A 25,495-nucleotide genomic window follows, 5' to 3' on the forward strand; every position below is an offset into this window, starting at 1 on the left:
GAGAGAACAGTAGAGGAGGGACTGAAGACCAGCTACGGTAAGAACAGAGAAAGAGAGAACAGTAGAGGGGGACTGAAGACCAGCTACGGTAAGAACAGAGAAAGAGAGAACAGTAGAGGAGGGACTGAAGACCAGCTACGGTAAGAACAGAGAAAGAGAGAACAGTAGAGGAGGGACTGAAGACCAGCTACGGTAAGAACAGAGAAAGAGAGAACAGTAGAGGAGGGACTGAAGACCAGCTACGGTAAGAACAGAGAAAGAGAGAACAGTAGAGGAGAGACTGAAGACCAGCTACGGTAAGAACAGAGAAAGAGAGAACAGTAGAGGGGGGACTGAAGACCAGCTACGGTAAGAACAGAGAAAGAGAGAACAGTACTGGATGACCTAAAGACCAGCTACGGTAAGAACAGAGAAAGAGAGAACAGTAGAGTAGGGACTGAAGACCAGCTACGGTAAGAACAGAGAAAGAGAGAACAGTAGAGGATGGACTGATGACCAGCTACGGTAAGAACAGAGAAAGAGAGAACAGTAGAGGGGGGACTGAAGACCAGCTACGGTAAGAACAGAGAAAGAGAGAACAGTAGAGGAGGGACTGAAGACCAGCTACGGTAAGAACAGAGAAAGAGAGAACAGTAGAGGAGGGACTGAAGACCAGCTACGGTAAGAACAGAGAAAGAGAGAACAGTAGAGGAGGGACTGAAGACCAGCTACGGTAAGAACAGAGAAAGAGAGAACAGTAGAGACTGAAGACCAGCTACGGTAAGAACAGAGAAAGAGAGAACAGTAGAGGGGGGACTGAAGACCAGCTACGGTAAGAACAGAGAAAGAGAGAACAGTAGGGGATGACCTAAAGACCAGCTACGGTAAGAACAGAGAAAGAGAGAACAGTAGAGTAGGGACTGAAGACCAGCTACGGTAAGAACAGAGAAAGAGAGAACAGTAGAGGATGGACTGATGACCAGCTACGGTAAGAACAGAGAAATAGAGAACAGTGGAGGATGACCTAAAGACCAGCTACGGTAAGAACAGAGAAAGAGAGAACAGTAGAGGAGGGACTGAAGACCAGCTACGGTAAGAACAGAGAAAGAGAGAACAATAGAGGAGGGACTGATGACGAGCTACGGTAAGAACAGAGAATGAGAGAACAGTAGAGGGGGGACTGAAGACCAGCTACGGTAAGAACAGAGAATGAGAGAACAGTAGAGGAGGGACTGAAGACCAGCTACGGTAAGAACAGAGACAGAGAGAACAGTAGAGGAGGGACTGAAGACCAGCTACGGTAAGAACAGAGAAAGAGAGAACAGTAGAGGAGGGACTGAAGACCAGCTACGGCAAGAACAGAGAAAGAGAGAACAGTAGAGGAGGGTACTGAAGACCAGCTACGGTAAGAACAGAGAAAGAGAGAACAGTAGAGGAGGGACTGAAGACCAGCTACGGTAAGAACAGAGAATGAGAGAACAGTAGAGGGGGACTGAAGACCAGCTACGGTAAGAACAGAGAAAGAGAGAACAGTAGAGGAGGGACTGAAGACCAGCTACGGTAAGAACAGAGAAAGAGAGAACAGTAGAGGATGACCTAAAGACCAGCTACTTTAAGAACAGAGAAAGAGAGAACAGTAGAGGAGGGACTGAAGACCAGCTACGGTAAGAACAGAGAATGAGAGAACAGTAGAGGGGGACTGAAGACCAGCTACGGTAAGAACAGAGAATGAGAGAACAGTAGAGGGGGACTGAAGACCAGCTACGGTAAGAACAGAGAAAGAGAGAACAGTAGAGGAGGGACTGAAGACCAGCTACGGTAAGAACAGAGAAAGAGAGAACAGTAGAGGATGACCTAAAGACCAGCTACTTTAAGAACAGAGAAAGAGAGAACAGTAGAGGAGGGACTGAAGACCAGCTACGGTAAGAACAGAGAATGAGAGAACAGTAGAGGGGGACTGAAGACCAGCTACGGTAAGAACAGAGAAAGAGAGAACAGTAGAGGATGGACTGATGACCAGCTACGGTAAGAACAGAGAAAGAGAGAACAGTAGAGGATGACCTAAAGACCAGCTACGGTAAGAACAGAGAAAGAGAGAACAGTAGAGGAGGGACTGAAGACCAGCTACGGTAAGAACAGAGAAAGAGAGAACAGTAGAGGAGGGACTGAAGACCAGCTACGGTAAGAACAGAGAAAGAGAGAACAGTAGAGGATGACCTAAAGACCAGCTATGGTAAGAACAGAGAAAGAGAGAACAGTAGAGGAGGGACTGAAGACCAGCTACGGTAAGAACAGAGAAAGAGAGAACAGTAGAGGAGGGACTGAAGACCAGCTACGGTAAGAACAGAGAAAGAGAGAACAGTAGAGGATGACCTAAAGACCAGCTACGGTAAGAACAGAGAAAGAGAGAACAGTAGAGGAGGGACTGAAGATCAGCTACGGTAAGAACAGAGAAAGAGAGAACAGTAGAGGAGGGACTGAAGACCAGCTACGGTAAGAACAGAGAAAGAGAGAACAGTAGAGGATGACCTAAAGACCAGCTACGGTAAGAACAGAGAAAGAGAGAACAGTAGAGGAGGGACTGAAGACCAGCTACGGTAAGAACAGAGAAAGAGAGAACAGTAGAGGAGGGACTGAAGACCAGCTACGGTAAGAACAGAGAAAGAGAGAACAGTAGAGGAGGGACTGAAGACCAGCTACGGTAAGAACAGAGAAAGAGAGAACAGTAGAGGGGGACTGAAGACCAGCTACGGTAAGAACAGAGAAAGAGAGAACAGTAGAGGAGGGACTGAAGACCAGCTACGGTAAGAACAGAGAAAGAGAGAACAGTAGAGGAGGGACTGAAGACCAGCTACGGTAAGAACAGAGAAAGAGAGAACAGTAGAGGAGGGACTGAAGACCAGCTACGGTAAGAACAGAGAAAGAGAGAACAGTAGAGGAGAGACTGAAGACCAGCTACGGTAAGAACAGAGAAAGAGAGAACAGTAGAGGGGGGACTGAAGACCAGCTACGGTAAGAACAGAGAAAGAGAGAACAGTAGGGGATGACCTAAAGACCAGCTACGGTAAGAACAGAGAAAGAGAGAACAGTAGAGGAGGGACTGAAGACCAGCTACGGTAAGAACAGAGAAAGAGAGAACAGTAGAGGATGGACTGATGACCAGCTACGGTAAGAACAGAGAAAGAGAGAACAGTAGAGGGGGGACTGAAGACCAGCTACGGTAAGAACAGAGAAAGAGAGAACAGTAGAGGAGGGACTGAAGACCAGCTACGGTAAGAACAGAGAAAGAGAGAGAACAGTAGAGGAGGGACTGAAGACCAGCTACGGTAAGAACAGAGAAAGAGAGAACAGTAGAGGAGGGACTGAAGACCAGCTACGGTAAGAACAGAGAAAGAGAGAACAGTAGAGACTGAAGACCAGCTACGGTAAGAACAGAGAAAGAGAGAACAGTAGAGGGGGGACTGAAGACCAGCTACGGTAAGAACAGAGAAAGAGAGAACAGTAGGGGATGACCTAAAGACCAGCTACGGTAAGAACAGAGAAAGAGAGAACAGTAGAGGAGGGACTGAAGACCAGCTACGGTAAGAACAGAGAAAGAGAGAACAGTAGAGGAGGGACTGAAGACCAGCTACGGTAAGAACAGAGAAAGAGAGAACAGTAGAGGAGGGACTGAAGACCAGCTACGGTAAGAACAGAGAAAGAGAGAACAGTAGAGGAGGGACTGAAGACCAGCTACGGTAAGAACAGAGAAAGAGAGGACAGTAGAGGAGGGACTGAAGACCAGCTACGGTAAGAACAGAGAAAGAGAGAACAGTAGAGGAGGGACTGAAGACCAGCTACGGTAAGAACAGAGAAAGAGAGACAGTAGAGGAGGGACTGAAGACCAGCTACGGTAAGAACAGAGAAAGAGAGAACAGTAGAGGAGGGACTGAAGACCAGCTACGGTAAGAACAGAGAAAGAGAGAACAGTAGAGGAGGGACTGAAGACCAGCTACGGTAAGAACAGAGAAAGAGAGAACAGTAGAGGAGGGACTGAAGACCAGCTACGGTAAGAAAAGAGAAAGAGAGGACAGTAGAGGAGGGACTGAAGACCAGCTACGGTAAGAACAGAGAAAGAAAGAGAGAACAGTAGAGGAGGGACTGAAGACCAGCTACGGTAAGAACAGAGAAAGAGAGAACAGTAGAGGAGGGACTGAAGACCAGCTACGGTAAGAACAGAGAAAGAGAGAACAGTAGAGGAGGGACTGAAGACCAGCTACGGTAAGAACAGAGAAAGAGAGAACAGTAGAGGAGGGACTGAAGACCAGCCACACAAAGAACAGAGTAAGAGAGAACAGTAGAGGAGGGACTGAAGACCAGCTACGGTAAGAACAGAGAAAGAGAGAACAGTAGAGGAGGGACTGAAGACCAGCTACGGTAAGAACAGAGAAAGAGAGAACAGTAGAAGAACAGAGAGGAACAGTGAAGACTGAAGACCAGCTACGGTAAGAACAGAGAAAGAGAGAACAGTAGAGGAGGGACTGAAGACCAGCTACGGTAAGAACAGAGAAAGAGAGAACAGTAGAGGAGGGACTGAAGACCAGCTACGGTAAGAACAGAGAAAGAGAGAACAGTAGAGGAGGGACTGAAGACCAGCTACGGTAAGAACAGAGAAAGAGAGAACAGTAGAGGAGGGACTGAAGACCAGCTACGGTAAGAACAGAGAAAGAGAGAACAGTGGAGGAGGGACTGAAGACCAGCTACGGTAAGAACAGAGAAAGAGAGAACAGTAGAGGAGGGACTGAAGACCAGCTACGGTAAGAACAGAGAAAGAGAGAACAGTAGAGGAGGGACTGAAGACCAGCTACGGTAAGAACAGAGAAAGAGAGAACAGTAGAGGAGGGACTGAAGACCAGCTACGGTAAGAACAGAGAAAGAGAGAACAGTAGAGGAGGGACTGAAGACCAGCTACGGTAAGAACAGAGAAAGAGAGAACAGTAGAGGAGGGACTGAAGACCAGCTACGGTAAGAACAGAGAAAGAGAGAACAGTAGAGGAGGGACTGAAGACCAGCTACGGTAAGAACAGAGAAAGAGAGAACAGTAGAGGACTGGGACTGAAGACCAGCTACGGTAAGAACAGAGAAAGAGAGAACAGTAGAGGAGGGACTGAAGACCAGCTACGGTAAGAACAGAGAAAGAGAGAACAGTAGAGGAGGGACTGAAGACCAGCTACGGTAAGAACAGAGAAAGAGAGAACAGTAGAGGAGGGACTGAAGACCAGCTACGGTAAGAACAGAGAAAGAGAGAACAGTAGAGGAGGGACTGAAGACCAGCTACGGTAAGAACAGAGAAAGAGAGAACAGTAGAGGAGGGACTGAAGACCAGCTACGGTAAGAACAGAGAAAGAGAGAACAGTAGAGGAGGGACTGAAGACCAGCTACGGTAAGAACAGAGAAAGAGAGAACAGTAGAGGAGGGACTGAAGACCAGCTACGGTAAGAACAGAGAAAGAGAGAACAGTAGAGGAGGGACTGAAGACCAGCTACGGTAAGAACAGAGAAAGAGAGAACAGTAGAGGAGGGACTGAAGACCAGCTACGGTAAGAACAGAGAAAGAGAGAACAGTAGAGGAGGGACTGAAGACCAGCTACGGTAAGAACACGAAGAACGAGAAAGAGAGAACAGTAGAGGAGGGACTGAAGACCAGCTACGGTAAGAACAGAGAAACAGTAGAGAACAGTAGAGGAGGGACTGAAGACCAGCTACGGTAAGAACAGAGAAAGAGAGAACAGTAGAGGAGGGACTGAAGACCAGCTACGGTAAGAACAGAGAAAGAGAGAACAGTAGAGGAGGGACTGAAGACCAGCTACGGTAAGAACAGAGAAAGAGAGAACAGTAGAGGAGGGACTGAAGACCAGCTACGGTAAGAACAGAGAAAGAGAGAACAGTAGAGGAGGGACTGAAGACCAGCTACGGTAAGAACAGAGAAAGAGAGAACAGTAGAGGGGGGACTGAAGACCAGCTACTGTAAGAACAGAGAAAGAGAGAACAGTAGAGGGGGACTGAAGACCAGCTACGGTAAGAACAGAGAAAGAGAGAACAGTAGAGGAGGGACTGAAGACCAGCTACGGTAAGAACAGAGAAAGAGAGAACAGTAGAGGGGGACTGAAGACCAGCTACGGTAAGAACAGAGAAAGAGAGAGAACAGTAGAGGAGGGACCAAGACTACGGTAAGAACAGAGAATGAGAGAACAGTAGAGGATGACCTAAAGACCAGCTACGGTAAGAACAGAGAAAGAGAGAACAGTAGAGGAGGGACTGAAGACCAGCTACGGTAAGAACAGAGAAAGAGAGAACAGTAGAGGAGGGACTGAAGACCAGCTACGGTAAGGAACAGAGAAAGAGAGAACAGTAGAGGAGGGACTGAAGACCAGCTACGGTAAGAACAGAGAAAGAGAGAACAGTAGAGGAGGGACTGAAGACCAGCTACGGTAAGAACAGAGAAAGAGAGAACAGTAGAGGAGGGACTGAAGACCAGCTACGGTAGAACAGAGAAAGAGAGAACAGTAGAGGGGGGACTGAAGACCAGCTACGGTAAGAACAGAGAAAGAGAGAACAGTAGAGGAGAGACTGAAGACCAGCTACGGTAAGAACAGAGGAAGAGAGAACAGTAGAGGAGGGACTGAAGACCAGCTACGGTAAGAACAGAGAAAGAGAGAACAGTAGAGGAGGGACTGAAGACCAGCTACGGTAAGAACAGAGAAAGAGAGAACAGTAGAGGAGGGACTGAAGACCAGCTACGGTAAGAACAGAGAAAGAGAGAACAGTAGAGGAGGACTGAAGACCAGCTACGGTAAGAACAGAGAAAGAGAGAACAGTAGAGGAGGGACTGAAGACCAGCTACGGTAAGAACAGAGAAAGAGAGAACAGTAGAGGAGGGACTGAAGACCAGCTACGGTAAGAACAGAGAAAGAGAGAACAGTAGAGGGGGACTGAAGACCAGCTACGGTAAGAACAGAGAAAGAGAGAACAGTAGAGGGGGACTGAAGACCAGCTACGGTAAGAACAGAGAAAGAGAGAACAGTAGAGGAGGGACTGAAGACCAGCTACGGTAAGAACAGAGAAAGAGAGAACAGTAGAGGATGGACTGAAGACCAGCTACGGTAAGAACAGAGAAAGAGAGAACAGTAGAGGAGGGACTGAAGACCAGCTACGGTAAGAACAGAGAAAGAGAGAACAGTAGAGGATGACCTAAAGACCAGCTACGGTAAGAACAGAGAAAGAGAGAACAGTAGAGGAGGGACTGAAGACCAGCTACGGTAAGAACAGAGAAAGAGAAACAGTAGAGAGGGACTGAAGACCAGCTACGGTAAGGAACAGAAAGAGAGAACAGTAGAGAGGGACTGAAGACCAGCTACGGTAAGAACAGAGAAAGAGAGAACAGTAAGAACAGACCAGCTACTGAAACAGAGAAAGAGAGAACAGTAGAGGAGGGACTGAAGACCAGCTACGGTAAGAACAGAGAAAGAGAGAACAGTAGAGGAGGACTGAAGACCAGCTACGGTAGAACAGAGAAAGAGAGAACAGTAGAGGATGACCTGAAGACCAGCTACGGTAAGAACAGAGAAAGAGAGAACAGTAGAGGAGGGACTGAAGACCAGCTACGGTAAGAACAGAGAAAGAAAACAGTAGAGGAAAGACCAGCTACGGTAAGAACAGAGAAAGAGAGAACAGTAGAGGAAGGACTGAAGACCAGCTACGGTAAGAACAGAGACAGAGAGAACAGTAGAGGAGGGACTGAAGACCAGCTACGGTAAGAACAGAGAAAGAGAGAACAGTAGAGGAGGGACTGAAGACCAGCTACGGTAGAACAGAGAAAGAGAGAACAGTAGAGGGGGGACTGAAGACCAGCTACGGTAAGAACAGAGAAAGAGAGAACAGTAGAGGAGAGACTGAAGACCAGCTACGGTAAGAACAGAGGAAGAGAGAACAGTAGAGGAGGGACTGAAGACCAGCTACGGTAAGAACAGAGAAAGAGAGAACAGTAGAGGAGGGACTGAAGACCAGCTACGGTAAGAACAGAGACAGAGAGAACAGTAGAGGAGGGACTGAAGACCAGCTACGGTAAGAACAGAGAAAGAGAGAACAGTAGAGGAGGGACTGAAGACCAGCTACGGTAGAACAGAGAAAGAGAGAACAGTAGAGGGGGGACTGAAGACCAGCTACGGTAAGAACAGAGAAAGAGAGAACAGTAGAGGAGGGACTGAAGACCAGCTACGGTAAGGAACAGAGAAAGAGAGAACAGTAGAGGAGGGACTGAAGACCAGCTACGGTAAGAACAGAGAATGAGAGAACAGTAGAGGAGGGACTGAAGACCAGCTACGGTAAGGAACAGAGAATGAGAGAACAGTAGAGGAGGGACTGAAGACCAGCTACGGTAAGAACAGAGAATGAGAGAACAGTAGAGGAGGGACTGAAGACCAGCTACGGTAAGAACAGAGAAAGAGAGAACAGTCACAGGTCAGATCCAGTAATGGTGGCCCCTCCCTCTGGAAAGCTCACAGGGGTGCAGGCTTTTGCTCCATCTCAGCTGTAACACACCTGATTCAGCTGATCAAGGTACTGAAGAGCACCTTACTGCTACAATCAGGTTGTCAAGGCCCTGAAGAGCACCTTACTGCTACAATCAGGTGGTCAAGGTCCCGAAGAGCACCTTACTGCTACAATCAGGTGGTCAAGGTCCCGAAGAGCACCTTACTGCTACAATCAGGCGGTCAAGGTCCTGAAGAGCACCTTACTGCTACAATCAGGTGGTCAAGGTCCCGAAGAGCACCTTACTGCTACAATCAGGTGGTCAAGGGCCTGACGAGCACCTTACTGCTACAATTAGGTGTGTTAGAAGTAGGGCTGGAACAACATCTTGTCGCGGTGGTAATGTTCTGCTGTGCTCCACCTGTCTCCCCATACAGGTGTGGTGACGGAGGACCTGTCCATGTTTGGGAACAGCTGGGTGGAGGAGGAGCTTCACCAGGCCAGGTGTCCCATGGTGCCCTTCATGTTCCCCTCGCCCTGCGCCTCACGTGACCCACACATACTACTGGTGAGTAACCCTGACCCACACATACTACTGGTGAGTAACCCTGACCCTCACATACTAATGGTGAGTAACCCTGACCCGCACATACTACTGGTGAGTAACCCTGACCCTCACATACTAATGGTGAGTAACCCTGACCCGCACATACTACTGGTGAGTAACCCTGACCCTCACATACTACTGGTGAGTAACCCTGACCCACACATACTACTGGTGAGTAACCCTGACCCACAAATACTACTGGTGAGTAACCCTGACCCTCACATACTACTGGTGAGTAACCCTGACCTGCACATACTACTGGTGAGTAACCCTGACCCACACATACTACTGGTGAGTAACCCTGACCCACACATACTACTGGTGAGTAACCCTGACCCACAAATACTACTGGTGAGTAACCCTGACCCGCACATACTACTGGTGAGTAACCCGGACCCACACATACTACTGGTGAGTAACCCTGACCCACACATACTACTGGTGAGTAACCCTGACCCACACATACTACTGGTGAGTAACCCTGACCCGCACATACTACTGGTGAGCAACCCTGACCCACACATACTACTGGTGAGTAACCCTGACCCGCACATACTACTGGTGAGCAACCCTGACCTGCACATACTACTGGTGAGTAACTCTGACCCTCACATACTACTGGTGAGTAACCCTGACCCTCACATACTACTGGTGAGTAACCCTGACCCGCACATACTACTGGTGAGCAACCCTGACCCGCACATACTACTGGTGAGTAACGCTGACCCGCACATACTACTGGTGAGTAACCCTGACCCACACATACTACTGGTGAGTAACCCTGACCCACACATACTACTGGTGAGTAACCCTGACCCACACATACTACTGGTGAGTAACTCTGACCCACACATACAGGTGGGGAATAACCCTGACCCACACATACTACTGGTGAGTAACCCTGACCCGCACATACTACTGGTGAGTAACCCTGACCCACACATACTACTGGTGAGTAACCCTGACCCACACATACTACTGGTGAGTAACCCTGACCCACACATACTACTGGTGAGTAACCCTGGCCCACACATACAGGTAGTGAATAACCCTGACCTTAACCTCACATACAGGTAGTGAATAACCCTGACCTTAACCTCACATACAAGTAGTGAATAACCCTGACCTTAACCCTCACATACAGGTAGTGAATAACCCTGACCTTAATCCTCACATACAGGTAGTGAATAACCCTGACCCACACATACAGGTAGTGAATAACCCTGACCTTAACCCTCACATACAGGTAGTGAATAACCCTGACCCACACATACAGGTAGTGAATAACCCTGACCTTAACCTCACATACAGGTAGTGAATAGCCCTGACCTTAACCCTCACATACAGGTAGTGAATAACCCTGACCTTAACCTCACATACAGGTATTGAATAACCCTGACCTTAACCCTCACATACAGGTAGTGAATAACCCTGACCTTAACCTCACATACAGGAAGTGATTGTGTTATGAAGACATCTCTGTTGCTGCTAACTGCCAAGTCTCTGCTTGGACCAGTGGTTCTCAGTCTCTACCTGAGGGACCACAATTATTTAAAAAGGACATTTTTGAATCTTACACACTTTTTTAGATTTAATTATCCTAAATTGAACTACTCTAACTCTGTGTGTGTTCTTTATTTTCCTGTTCTGGGTTTGTGTGATTAATTTCCTGTTCTGGGTTTGTGTGATTAATTTCCTGTTCTGGGTTTGTGTGATTAATTTCCTGTTCTGGGTTTGTGTGATTAATTTCCTGTTCTGTGTTTGTGTGATTAATTTCCTGTTCTGGGTTTGTGTGATTCATTTCCTGTTCTGGGTTTGTGTGATTAATTTCCTGTTCTGGGTTTGTGTGATTAATTTCCTGTTCTGGGTTTGTGTGAGGTAAACTTGGACCTTGTGCTTACTTTGTTTTCACCAACAGAAAGTGGAGGAGGTGTGTGCAATGCTTCTGGAGGAACCATTTACCGGCTGTCATGAGTTTGTCAGTCCTCTGTCTTACATGGCTAGCTGCTCCAACGACCTCTGTCTGTAAGTACTGACTAGTCACCAACGACCTCTGTCTTACATGGCTAGCTGCTCCAACGACCTCTGTCTGTTAGTAATAACTAGTCACCAACGACCTCTATCTGTAAGTACTGACTAGTCACCAACGAGCTCTGTCTTACATGGCTAGCTGCTCCAACGACCTCTGTCTGTAAGTACTGACTAGTCACCAACGACCTCTGTCTGTTAGTAATGACTAGTCACCAACGACCTCTGTCTATAAGTACTGACTAGTCACCAACGACCTCTGTCTATTAGTACTGACTAGTCACCAACGACCTCTGTCTGTAAGTACTGACTAGTCACCAACGACCTCTGTCTGTTAGTAATGACTAGTCACCAACGACCTCTGTCTATTAGTACTGACTAGTCACCAACGACCTCTGTCTGTAAGTACTGACTAGTCACCAACGACCTCTGTCTGTAAGTACTGACTAGTCACCAACGACCTCTGTCTGTAAGTACTGACTAGTCATCAACGACCTCTGTCTATAAGTACTGACTAGTCACCAACGACCTCTGTCTGTTAGTAATGACTAGTCACCAACGACCTCTGTCTGTAAGTACTGACTAGTCACCAACGACCTCTGTCTGTTAGTACTGACTAGTCACCAACGACCTCTGTCTGTAAGTACTGACTAGTCACCAACGACCTCTGTCTGTTAGTAATGACTAGTCACCAACGACCTCTGTCTGTAAGTACTGACTAGTCACCAACGACCTCTGTCTGTAAGTACTGACTAGTCACCAACGACCTCTGTCTGTAAGTACTGACTAGTCACCAACGACCTCTGTCTGTTAGTAATGACTAGTCACCAACGACCTCTGTCTGTTTGTACTGACTAGTCACCAACGACCTCTGTCTGTAAGTACTGACGAGTCACCAACGACCTCTGTTAGTACTGACTAGTCACCAACGACCTCTGTTAGTAATAACTAGTCACCAACGACCTCTGTTAATATTAACTAGTCACCAACGACCTCTGTTAGTATTAACTAGTCTACAAATACTACAACTAGGAACATTACTATAATCATTTTTGTACGTGATGAAAACTGCAAAATGGATACTTCTTCATCCCTTCCACTGTAAGTGTTTTGTACGTGTTCTAAACTACATCCCTTCTCTGTAAGTGTTTTGTACATGTTCTAAACTACATCCCTTCTCTGTAAGTGTTTTGTACCTGTTCTAAACTACATCCCTTCTCTGTAAGTGTTTTGTATGTGTTCTAAACTACATCCCTTCTCTGTAAGTGTTTTGTACGTGTTCTAAACTACATCCCTTCTCTGTAAGTGTTTTGTATGTGTTCTAAACTACATCCCTTCTCTGTAAGTGTTTTGTACGTGTTCTAAACTACATCCCTTCTCTGTAAGTGTTTTGTACGTGTTCTAAACTACATCCCTTCTCTGTAAGTGTTTTGTATGTGTTCTAAACTACATCCCTTCTCTGTAAGTGTTTTGTACCTGTTCTAAACTACATCCCTTCTCTGTAAGTGTTTTGTATGTGTTCTAAACTACATCCCTTCTCTGTAAGTGTTTTGTACATGTTCTAAACTACATCCCTTCTCTGTAAGTGTTTTGTACATGTTCTAAACTACATCCCTTCCACTGTAAGTGTTTTGTATGTGTTCTAAACTACATCCCTTCCTCTGTAAGTGTTTTGTAGGTATTCTAAACTACATCCCTTCTCTGTAAGTGTTTTGTAGGTATTCTAAACTACATCCCTTCTCTGTAAGTGTTTTGTAGGTATTCTAAACTAAATCCCTTCTCTGTAATTGTTTTGTACGTGTTCTAAACTACATCCCTTCTCTGTAAGTGTTTTGTACGTGTTCTAAACTACATCCCTTCTCTGTAAGTGTTTTGTATGTGTTCTAAACTACATCCCTTCTCTGTAAGTGTTTTGTATGTGTTCTAAACTACATCCCTTCTCTGTAAGTGTTTTGTACGTGTTCTAAACTACATCCCTTCTCTGTAAGTGTTTTGTATGTGTTCTAAACTACATCCCTTCTCTGTAAGTGTTTTGTACCTGTTCTAAACTACATCCCTTCTCTGTAAGTGTTTTGTATGTGTTCTAAACTACATCCCTTCTCTGTAAGTGTTTTGTACATGTTCTAAACTACATCCCTTCTCTGTAAGTGTTTTGTACATGTTCTAAACTACATCCCTTCCACTGTAAGTGTTTTGTATGTGTTCTAAACTACATCCCTTCCTCTGTAAGTGTTTTGTAGGTATTCTAAACTACATCCCTTCTCTGTAAGTGTTTTGTAGGTATTCTAAACTACATCCCTTCTCTGTAAGTGTTTTGTAGTATTCTAAACTAAATCCCTTCTCTGTAATTGTTTTGTACGTGTTCTAAACTACATCCCTTCTCTGTAAGTGTTTTGTACGTGTTCTAAACTACACCCCTTCTCTGTAAGTGTTTTGTACGTGTTCTAAACTACATCCCTTCCACTGTAAGTGTTTTGTGCGTGTTCTAAACTACATCCCTTCTCTGTAAGTGTTTTGTGCGTGTTCTAAACTATATCCCTTCCTCTGTAAGTATTTTGTAGGTGTTGTAAAGCTTCAGTGTAAAATCCTGTCTCCCTGTCGACCTGTCTTTGGCTTCTGTTCAGTGAAAGAGTCGTATTCTGTTTTTTATCTTGCCCTGAATGAAGGTCGGGTCCCAACGGTGATGTGGTATGCCAGGTGTTCACGGAGTATGCCCGGGCCTGTGCCCACGCCGACCACCCACTGACGGACTGGCGGACTCACATACCACAGTGTGGTAGGTTCCCTTCATAACGTTATTTACCCAAACCCTCATGCAGGATTCACTGTAGTTAGTTTTAGTGCAGATAATTAAGTGCCGTTTCAGTTGGCTTGTTGCCCCCCAAAAAACATTCCTTCAAGTCACACATGGTATGTAATTACACGAAACAAACCCCCAAGACAAATGTAATGTCAAACATTTGTAACGTTACCTCCTGTCTCGTGATGTCACTTCATGTCCCGCTAATGTCACTTCCTGTCTTGTGATGTTACCTCCTGTCTCACGGTGTCACTTCCTGTCTTGTGATGTTACTTCCTGTCTCGTGATATCACTTCATGTCCCGCTAATGTCACTTCCTGTCTTGTGATGTTACATCCTGTCTCACGGTGTCACTTCCTGTCTTGTGATGTTACATCCTGTCTCGTGATATCACTTCATGTCCCGCTAATGTTACTTCCTGTCTTGTGATGTTACATCCTGTCTCACGGTGTCACTTCCTGTCTTGTGATGTTACTTCCTGTCTCGTGATATCACTTCATGTTCCGATAATGTCACTTCCTGTCTTGTGATGTTACCTCCTGTCTCGTGATATCACTTCATGTCCCGCTAATGTCACTTCCTGTCTTGTGATGTTACATCCTGTCTCACAGTGTCACTTCCTGTCTTGTGATGTTACATCTTGTCTCGTGATATCACTTCATGTTCCGATAATGTCACTTCCTGTCTTGTGATGTTACCTCCTGTCTCGTGATATCACTTCATGTCCCGCTAATGTTACTTCCTGTCTTGTGATGTTACATCCTGTCTCACGGTGTCACTTCCTGTCTTGTGATGTTACTTCCTGTCTCGTGATATCACTTCATGTCCCGCTAATGTCACTTCCTGTCTTGTGATGTTACCTCCTGTCTCACGGTGTCACTTCCTGTCTTGTGATGTTACTTCCTGTCTCGTGATATCACTTCATGTCCCGCTAATGTCACTTCCTGTCTTGTGATGTTACATCCTGTCTCACGGTGTCACTTCCTGTCTTGTGATGTTACATCCTGTCTCACGGTGTCACTTCCTGTCTTGTGATTTTACTTCCTGTCTCGTGATATCACTTCATGTCCCGCTAATGTCACTTCCTGTCTTGTGATGCTACATCCTGTCTCACGGTGTTACTTCCTGTCTTGTGATGCTACATCCTGTCTCACGGTGTCACTTCCTGTGTTCCCCAGCGATGCCGTGCCCTCCAGGTCTGCAGTATAAGGAGTGCATCACCTGCTGCCCTGTGTCCTGTAACGTGGACAGAATGTGCTTCGACAACAAGCTGCAGTGTCTAGACGGATGCTACTGTCCCGACGGTGAGACTTACGCTCCTGTTGTTGATTACTGTTACTTTACTTGGTAATACTCTTACATTAAAGGCACTGCGACATGAAGAAGGCCTGTGAGCCGTGACGCGTTGGTGCCTTTCTCTGTTTCGAACATGGAATAGCGGCTGAAATAATAATATAATAATAATAATAAAATAAAGTACTTACGTTTGTTTTTGAAGTTTGATGCATTTACACAGCTGCAACTTTGTTTGTTTGTTTTTGAAGTATGATGCTTTTACACAGCTGCAACTTTGTTTGTTTGTTTTTGAAGTATGATGCTTTTACACAGCTGCAACTTCGTTCGTTTGTTTTTGAAGTATGATGCTTCTACACAGCTGCAACTTGTTTAGTTTGTTATTCCCCGTTCTCCCATGAGCACCTCTCTTTGTCTTCACAGGTGATTCCAAAGCAGCGCTCCCTCTTTTGTCATGCATTTTGAAGACTTTATAAAATAAGACTTTATAAAATTAGACTTTATAAAATAAGACTTTATAAAATAAGACTTTATAAAGTAATACTTTATAAAATAAGACTTTATAAAATAATTATTTTTAAAATAATACTTTATAAAATAATACTTTATTAAATAAGACTTTATTAAATAATTATTTATAAAATAAGACTTTATAAAATAAGACTTTATAAAATAAGACTTTATAAAATTAGACGTTATAAAACAAGACTTTATAAAATAAGACTTTATAAAGTAATACTTTATAAAATAAGACTTTATAAAATAATTATTTTTAAAATAATACTTTATAAAATAATACTTTATTAAATAAGACTTTATAAAATAAGACTTTATAAAATTAGATGTTATAAAACAAGACTTTATAAAATAAGACTTTATAAAATAAGACTTTATAAAATAGACTTTATAAAACAAGACTTTATAAAATAAGACTTTATAAAGAGGTTGGAAAGAGTTTAGTAGAAGTCGTTTCATACCGTTAGTAATTTGTTTGTGGATAGTTTCTGAATCATTAATAAACAGTTAATAACGAATTGGTTAATTTCAATTAACGAGTTAAAACATTAGTTCTAAAGGTGTAAAATCTACTTATTAACCCTTTACAAACCACCTGTCTTCTACACTCTCCCCATATCCCCTCTCCCTGAGTTAGACCTATTAGAGACCCATATTCCAACCCATCTCTCAATGTCTAGACTAACTGAATTCTCTGTCTGTCTCCTATTCCTCTCTCTGTCTGAATGTGTCTCTCCCAGACCTGATCTATGAGGAGGGAAGTTGTGTGAAGGCCTCAGACTGTCCCTGTGAATACCACGGCATGGTCTACCCCTTCGGACAGACCGTTCAGGAGGAGTGTAACAACTGGTAGGACAACTCTCTATGATCTCATCTCTCTATCATCTCTCTATCATCTACTCTCTCTGTAATCTCTCTCTCATATCTATATCATCTCTCTCTAATCTACTCTCTCTGTAATCTCTCTCTCATCTCTCTATCATCTACTCTCTCTGTAATCTCTCTCTCATATCTATATCATCTCTCTCTCTATCATCTCTCAATCATCTCATCTCTCTATCATCACATCTCTCTATCTTGTCTGTATCATCTCATCTCTCTATCATCTCATCTCTCTATCATCTCTCTATCATCTACTCTCTCTGTAATCTCTCTCTCATATCTATATCATCTCTCTCTAATCTACTCTCTCTGTAATCTCTCTCTCATCTCTCTATCATCTACTCTCTCTGTAATCTCTCTCTCATCTCTATATCATCTCTCTCTATCATCTCTCAATCATCTCATCTCTCTATCATCACATCTCTCTATCTTGTCTGTATCATCTCATCTCTCTATGATCTCATATCTCTATCATCTCTCTATCATCTACTCTCTCTGTAATCTCTCTCTCATCTCTATATCATCACTCTATGATCTCATCTCTCTATTATCTCTCTATCATCTACTCTCTCTGTAATCTCTCTCTCATATCTATATCATCTCTCTATGATCTCATCTCTCTATTATCTCTCTATCATCTACTCTCTCTGTAATCTCTCTCTCATCTCTATATCATCACTCTATGATCTCATCTCTCTATTATCTCTCTATCATCTACTCTCTCTGTAATCTCTCTATTATCTCTCTATCATCTACTCTCTCTGTAATCTCTCTCTCATCTCTATATCATCTCTCTCTAATCTACTCTCTCTGTAATCTCTCTCTCATCTCTCTATCATCTACTCTCTCTGTAATCTCTCTCTCATCTCTATATCATCTCTCTCTCTATCACCTCTCAATCATCTCATCTCTCTATCATCACATCTCTCTATCTTGTCTGTATCATCTCATCTCTCTATCATCTCATCTCTCTATCATCTCATCTCTCTTTTATTGAATCTATCATCTCATCTCTCTATGATCTCATCTCTCTATTATCTCTCTATCATCTACTCTCTCTGTAATCTCTCTCTCATCTCTATATCATCTCTCTCTCTATCACCTATCAATCATCTCATCTCTCTATCATCACATCTCTCTATCTTGTCTGTATCATCTCATCTCTCTATCATCTCATCTCTCTATCATCTCATCTCTCTTTCATTGAATCTATCATCTCATCTCTCTATGATCTCATCTCTCTATCATCTCTCTATCATCTACTCTCTCTGTAATCTCTCTCTCATCTCTATATCATCTCTCTCTCTATCATCTCTCAATCATCTCATCTCTCTATCATCACATCTCTCTATCTTGTCTGTATCATCTCATCTCTCTATCATCTCTTCTCTCTATCATCTCATCTCTCTTTTATTGAATCTATCATCTCATCTCTCTATGATCTCGCTATGATCTCATCTCTCAATCATCTCATCTCTCTATAATCTCTCTCTCATCTCTATATCATCTCTCTATCATCTCTTTATCATCTCTCTATCATCTCATCTCTCTATCATCTACTCTCTCTATAATCTCTCTCTCATCTCTATATCATCTCTTTATCATCTGATCTCTCTATCATCTCTCCTCTCTATCATCTCATTATCATCTCTCTATCATCTCTCATCTCTATCATCTCTCTATCATCTCATCTCTCTATCATCTCATCTCTCTATCATCTCTCTATGATCTCATCTCTTTATCTTCTCATCTCTCTATCATCTCATCTATCATCTCTCTATGATCTCTCCTCTCTATCATCTCATCTCTTTATCATCTCATCTCTTTATCATCTCATCTCTTTATCATCTCATCTATCTATCACATCATCTCTCTATCATCTCATCTCTTTATCTTCTCATCTCTCTATCATCTCATCTATCATCTCTCTATGATCTCCCTATGATCTCTCTATCATCTCTCTGTCATCTCTTTATCATCTCATCTCTCTGTCATCTCTTTGTCATCTCATCTCTTTATCATCTCATCTCTTTATCATCTCATCTATCTATCACATCATCTCTCTATTATCTCTCTGTCATCTCTTTATCATCTCATCTATCTATCACATCATCTCTCTATCATCTCATTTCTTTATCATCTCATCTCTCTATGATCTCATCTCTTTATCTTCTCATCTCTCTATCATCTCATCTATCATCTCTCTATGATCTCCCTATGATCTCTCTATCATCTCTCTGTCATCTCTTTATCATCTCATCTCTCTATGATCTCTCTATCATCTCATCTCTCTGTCATCTCTTTATCATCTCATCTCTCTATCATCTCTCTATTATCTCTCTGTCATCTCTTTATCATCTAATTTCTCTATCATCTCATCTCTCTAATCACCTCATCTCTCTAATCACCTCATCTCTCTATCATCTCATCTCTCTCACCTCATCTCTCTATCATCTCTCTATGATCTCATCTCTTTATCTTCTCTTCTCTCTATCATCTCTCTATCATCTCTCTGTCATCTCTTTATCATCTAATTTCTCTATCATCTCATCTCTCTAATCACCTCATCTCTCTATCATCTCATCTCTCTATCACCCCATCTCTCTATCATCTCTCTATGATCTAATCTCTTTATCTTCTCATCTCTCTATCATCTCATCTATCATCTCTCTATGATCCCTCTATGATCTCTCTATCATCTCTCCTCGCCTAGTGGTTAGAGCGTTGGGCTAGTAACCGGAAGGTTGCAAGTTCAAATCCCCGAGCTGACAAGGTACAAATCTGTCGTTCTGCCCCTGAACAGGCAGTTAAGCCGCTGTTCTTAGGCCGTCATTGAAAATAAGAATTTGTTCTTAACTGACTTGCCTAGTTAAATAAAGGTAAAATAAAAAAAATAAAAAATAAAATCTCATCTCTTTATCATCTCATCTCTCTATAATCTCATCACTCTATCATCTCATTGCTCTATGATCTCATCTCTCTATCATCTCTCTATGATCTCTCATCTCTCTATCATCTCATCTCTCTATGATCTCTCTATCATCTCATCTCTCTGTCATATCTTTATCATCCCATCTCTCTATCATCTCTCTATCATCTCTCCGTCATCTCTTTATCATCTAATTTCTCTATCATCTCATCTCTCTAATCACCTCATCTCTCTATCATCTCATCTCTCTATCATCTCATCTCTCTATCACCTCATCTCTCTATCATCTCTCTATCATCTAATTTCTCTATCATCTCATCTCTCTATCACCTCAGCTCTCTATCATCTCATCTCTCTATAATCTCTCTATGATCTCTCTATGATCTCTCTGTCATCTCGCTATCATCTCATCTCTCTGTTATCTCTTTATCATCTCTCTATGATCTCATCTCTCTATCACCTCTCTATGATCTCATCTCTCTATCATCTCTCTGTCATCTCTCTGTCATCTCTCTGTCATCTCTCTGTCATCTCTCTATGATCTCATCTCTCTGTCATCTCTCTATCATCTCTCCGTCATCTCTTTATCATCTAATTTCTCTATCATCTCATCTCTCTAATCACCTCATCTCTCTATCATCTCTCTATCATCTAATTTCTCTGTCATCACATCTCTCTATCACCTCAGCTCTCTATCATCTCTCTATGATCTCTCTATGATCTCTCTGTCATCTCGCTATCATCTCATCTCTCTGTTATCTCTTTATCATCTCTCTATGATCTCATCTCTCTATCATCTCTCTGTCATCTCTCTATCATCTCTCTGTCATCTCTCTATCATCTCTCTATCATCTCTCTGTCATCTCTCTATGATCTCATCTCTCTATGATCTCATCTATCTATGATCTCATCTATCTATGATCTCATCTCCCTATCATCTCTCTGTCATCTCTCTATGATCTCATCTCTCTATGATCTCATCTCTTTATCATCTCTCTATTATCTCATCTCTCTATCATCTCATCTCTCTATCATCTCTCTGTCATTTCTCTATCATCTCTCTATGATCTCATCTCTCTATCATCTCATCTCTCTATCATCTCTCTATGATCTCATCTCTCTATGATCTCATCTCTCTATCATCTCATCTCTCTATCATCTCTCTGCCATCTCTCTATCATCTCTCTGTCATCTCTCTATCATCTCTCTATCATCTCATCTCTCTATCATCTCTCTATCATCTCTCTGTCATCTCTCTATGATCTCATCTCTCTATCATCTCTCTATGATCTCATCTCTTTATCATCTCTCTATGATCTCATCTCTCTGTCATCTCTCTATCATCTCTCTATGATCTCATCTCTCTATCATCTCATCTCTCATCTCTCTATCATCTCATCTCTCTGTCATCTCTCTGTCATCTCTCTATCATCTCTCTATCATCTCTCTATCATCTAATCTCTCTATCATCGCTCTATGATCTCATCTCTCTATCATCTCATCTCTCTATCATCTCTCTGTCATTTCTCTATCATCTCTCTATGATCTCATCTCTCTATCATCTCATCTCTCTATCATCTCTCTGTGATCTCATCTCTCTATGATCTCATCTCTCTATCATCTCTCTGTCATCTCTCTATCATCTCATCTCTCTATCATCTCTCTGTCATCTCTCTATCATCTCTCTATCATCTCTCTATCATCTAATCTCTCTATCATCGCTCTATGATCTCATCTCTCTATCATCTCTCTATGATCTCATCTCTTTATCATCTCATCTCTCTGTCATCTCTCTATGATCTCATCTCTCTATGATCTCATCTCTCTATCATCTCTTATGGTCCTCTCATATCACCTTCTCCAGCTGTAAGTGGATGCAATGTTTTGATGTTTGGTGGTTAGGATTGATGTTCTAACCCAAACATGACATCAGAACCCGTACAACTATGGAACCGTTCATATTGAGGCTCCTACATCAACATATTGTCCCCTGCTGTCTTCTTCGTTTCCTTTAAATCCCAGGCATCTCCGATCCAACCAGGATTAAGTCATGTGACTATGATGACTGACGTTTATTTCCCAGAGGTCTTTGGTGATTAGGACAGTCTTTCATGTACCCATAGTACACCTGTGATCACGTCTCCCGTTTCTCTCTCTCTCTGTCTTTCTCCCTCTCTGTCTCTCTGTCTCTGTCTCTGTCTCTCTCTCTCTCTCTCTCTCTCTCTCTCTCTCTCTCTCTCTCTCTCTCTCTCTCTCTCTCTCTCTCTTTCAGCACGTGTGTGGGGGGAGTGTGGAACTGCACAGAGTACAGCTGCCCAGGTTCACATCTTTACTTTGTACTATAGACTATGCCAAACTAATTTCCCCTTGGTGATTCATCAGGTACAATCTCATCCAGACATTATGCATGTGGTATATGAGAAAGGAGCTAGGCTGCTAAGGCTATTTATTTATTTAACTAAATACAGTTTTGTTCTATTTTGAATGCAGACTGCAGTGTTTGTCACTTGATGTGTTCTCCTCTTCTCTCTCTCTTCTCTCTCTCTCTCTCTCTCTCTCTCTCTCTCTCTCTCTCTCTCTCTCTGTCTCTCTCTCTCCCTCTCTCTCTACCTCTCTACCTCTCTGTCTCTCTCTCTCTCTCTCTCTCTCTCTCTCTCTCTCTCTCTCTCTCTCTGTCTCTCTCTCTCTCTCTCTCTCTCTGTCTTTGTCTCTCTCCCTTTCTCTCTCTCTCTCTCTCTCTCTCTCTCTCTCTCTCTCTCTCTCTCTCTCTCTCTGTCTCTCTCTGTCTCTCTCTCTCTCAATTTCAATTCAATTCAAGGGGCTTTATTGGCATGGGAAACATGTGTTAACATTGCCAAAGCAAGTAAGGTAAACAATAAAAATTAACAGTAGACATCACACATACAGAAGTTTCAAAACAATAAAGACATTGAAAATGTCATATTATATATATATATACAGTGTTTTTACAAGGTACGAATTTGAAAGGACACAAGATAAAATAAATAAGCATAGATATGGGTTGTATTTACAATGGTGCTTGTTCCTCACTGGTTGCCCTTTTCTCGTGGCAACAGGTCACAAATCTTGCTGCTCTGATGGCACACTGTGGAATTTCACCCAGTAGATATGGGAGTTTTTCAAAATTGGATTTGTTTTCGAATTCTTTGTGGATCTGTGTAATCTGAGGGAAATATGTCTCTCTAATATGGTCATACATTGGGCAGGAGGTTAGGAAGTGCAGCTCAGTTTCCACCTCATTTTGTGGGCAGTGAGCACATAGCCTGTCTTCTCTGAGAGCCATGTCTGCCTACGGCGGCCTTTCTCAATAGCAAGGCTATGCTCGCTGAGTCTGTACATAGTCAAAGCTTTCCTTAATTTTGGGTCAGTCACAGTGGTCAGGTATTCTGCCGCTGTGTACTCTCTGTGTAGGGCCAAATAGCATTCTAGTTTGCTCTGTTTTTTTGTTAATTCTTTCCAATGTGTCAAGTAATTATCTTTTTGTTTTCTCATGATTTGGTTGGGTCTAATTGTGCTGCTGTCATGGGGCTCTGTAGGGTGTGTTTGTGTTTGTGAACAGAGCCCCAGGACCAGCTTGCTTAGGGGACTCTTCTCCAAGTTCATCTCTGTAGGTGATGGCTTTGTTGTGGAAGGTTTGGGAATCGCTTCCTTTTAGGTGGTTATAGAATTTAACAGCTCTTTTCTGGATTTTGATAATTAGTGGGTATCGGCCTAATTCTGCTCTGCATGCACTATTTGGTGTTCTACGTTGTACACGGAGGATATTTTTGCAGAATTCTGCGTGCAGAGTCTCAATTTGGTGTTTGTCCCATTTTGTAAAGTCTTGGTTGGTGAGCGGACCCCAGACCTCACAACCATAAAGGGCAATGGGCTCTATGACTGATTCAAGTATTTTTAGCCAAATCCTAATTGGTATGTTGAAATTTATGTTCCTTTTGATGGCATAGAATGCCCTTCTTGCCTTGTCTCTCAGATCGTTCACAGCTTTGTGGAAGTTACCTGTGGCGCTGATGTTTAGGCCAAGGTATGTATAGTTTTTTGTGTGCTCTAGGGCAACAGTGTCTAGATGGAATTTGTATTTGTGGTCCTGGTGACTGGACCTTTTTGGAACACCATTATTTTGGTCTTACTGAGATTTACTGTCAGGGCCCAGGTCTGACAGAATCTGTGCATAAGATCTAGGTGCTGCTGTAGGCCCTCCTTGGTTGGTGACAGAAGCACCAGATCATCAGCAAACAGCAGACATTTGACTTCAGATTCTAGTAGGGTGAGGCCGGGTGCTGCAGACTTTTCTAGTGCCCGTGCCAGTTCGTTGATATATATGTTGAAGAGGGTGGGGCTTAAGCTGCATCCCTGTCTAACCCCACGACCCTGTGTGAAGAAATTTGTGTGTTTTTTGCCAATTTTAACCGCACACTTGTTGTTTGTGTACATGGATTTTATGATGTCGTATGTTTTACCCCCAACACCACTTTCCATCAGTTTGTATAGCAGACCCTCATGCCAAATTGAGTCGAAGGCTTTTTTGAAATCAACAAAGCATGAGAAGACTTTGCCTTTGTTTTGGTTTGTTTGGTTGTCAATTAGGGTGTGCAGGGTGAATACATGGTCTGTTGTACGGTAATTTGGTAAAAAGCCAATTTGACATTTGCTCAGTACATTGTTTTCATTGAGGAAGTCCACGAGTCTGCTGTTAATGATAATGCAGAGGATTTTCCCAAGGTTACTGTTGACGATATTCCACGGTAGTTATTGGGGTCAAATTTGTCTCCATTTTTGTGGATTGGGGTGATCAGTCCTTGGTTCCAAATATTGGGGAAGATGCCAGAGCTAAGGATGATGTTAAAGAGTTTTAGTATAGCCAATTGGAATTTGTTGTCTGTATATTTGATCATTTCATTGAGGATACCATCAACACCACAGGCCTTTTTGGGTTGGAGGGTTTTTATTTTGTCCTGTAACTCATTCAATGTAATTGGAGAATCCAGTGGGTTCTGGTAGTCTTTAATAGTTGATTCTAAGATCTGTATTTGATCATGTATATGTTTTTGCTCTTTATTCTTTGTTATAGAGCCAAAAAGATTGGAGAAGTGGTTTACCCATACATCTCCATTTTGGATAGATAATTCTTCGTGTTGTTGTTTGTTTAGTGTTTTCCAATTTTCCCAGAAGTGGTTAGAGTCTATGGATTCTTCAATTACATTGAGCTGATTTCTGACATGCTGTTCCTTCTTTTTTTTCCGTAGTGTATTTCTGTATTGTTTTAGTGATTCACCATAGTGAAGGCGTAGACTCAGGTTTTCCGGGTCTCTATGTTTTTGGTTGGACAGGTTTCTCAATTTCTTTCTTAGATTTTTGCATTCTTCATCAAACCATTTGTCATTGTTGTTAATTTTCTTCGGTTTTCTATTTGAGATTTTTAGATTTGATAGGGAAGCTGAGAGGTCAAATATACTGTTAAGATTTTCTACTGCCAAGTTTACACCTTCACTATTACAGTGGAACGTTTTACCCAGGAAATTGTCTAAAAGGGATTGAATTTGTTGTTGCCTAATTGTTTTTTGGTAGGTTTCCAAACTGCATTCCTTCCATCTATAGCATTTCTTAATGTTACTCAGTTCCTTTGGCTTTGATGCCTCATGATTGAGTATTGCTCTGTTTAGGTAGACTGTGATTTTGCTGTGGTCTGATAGGGGTGTCAGTGGGCTGACTGTGAACGCTCTGAGAGACTCTGGGTTGAGGTCAGTGATAAAGTAGTCTACAGTACTACTGCCAAGAGATGAGCTATAGGTGTACCTACCATAGGAGTCCCCTCGAAGCCTACCATTGACTATGTACATACCCAGCGTGCGACAGAGCTGCAGGAGTTGTGACCCGTTTTTGTTGGTTATGTTGTCATAGTTGTGCCTAGGGGGCATACGGGGAGGGGA

General features: G+C 42.9%; 1 protein-coding gene across 1 annotated transcript in view; it reads left to right on the forward strand.

The window, feature by feature from the left end:
• Window positions 1-25,495, forward strand: part of otog (otogelin) — a 160,282-nt gene that overhangs the window by 24,068 nt on the left and 110,719 nt on the right. The window contains 6 exon segments of the mRNA XM_064983780.1: window positions 8,927-9,057; window positions 11,015-11,121; window positions 13,791-13,900; window positions 15,103-15,228; window positions 16,474-16,582; window positions 21,817-21,863. Coding sequence (XP_064839852.1) covers window positions 8,927-9,057; window positions 11,015-11,121; window positions 13,791-13,900; window positions 15,103-15,228; window positions 16,474-16,582; window positions 21,817-21,863 — 630 coding nt within the window.

The sequence above is a fragment of the Oncorhynchus masou genome, chromosome 2 (assembly GCF_036934945.1).
Source record: "Oncorhynchus masou masou isolate Uvic2021 chromosome 2, UVic_Omas_1.1, whole genome shotgun sequence".
NCBI classification, from domain to species: domain Eukaryota; kingdom Metazoa; phylum Chordata; class Actinopteri; order Salmoniformes; family Salmonidae; genus Oncorhynchus; species Oncorhynchus masou.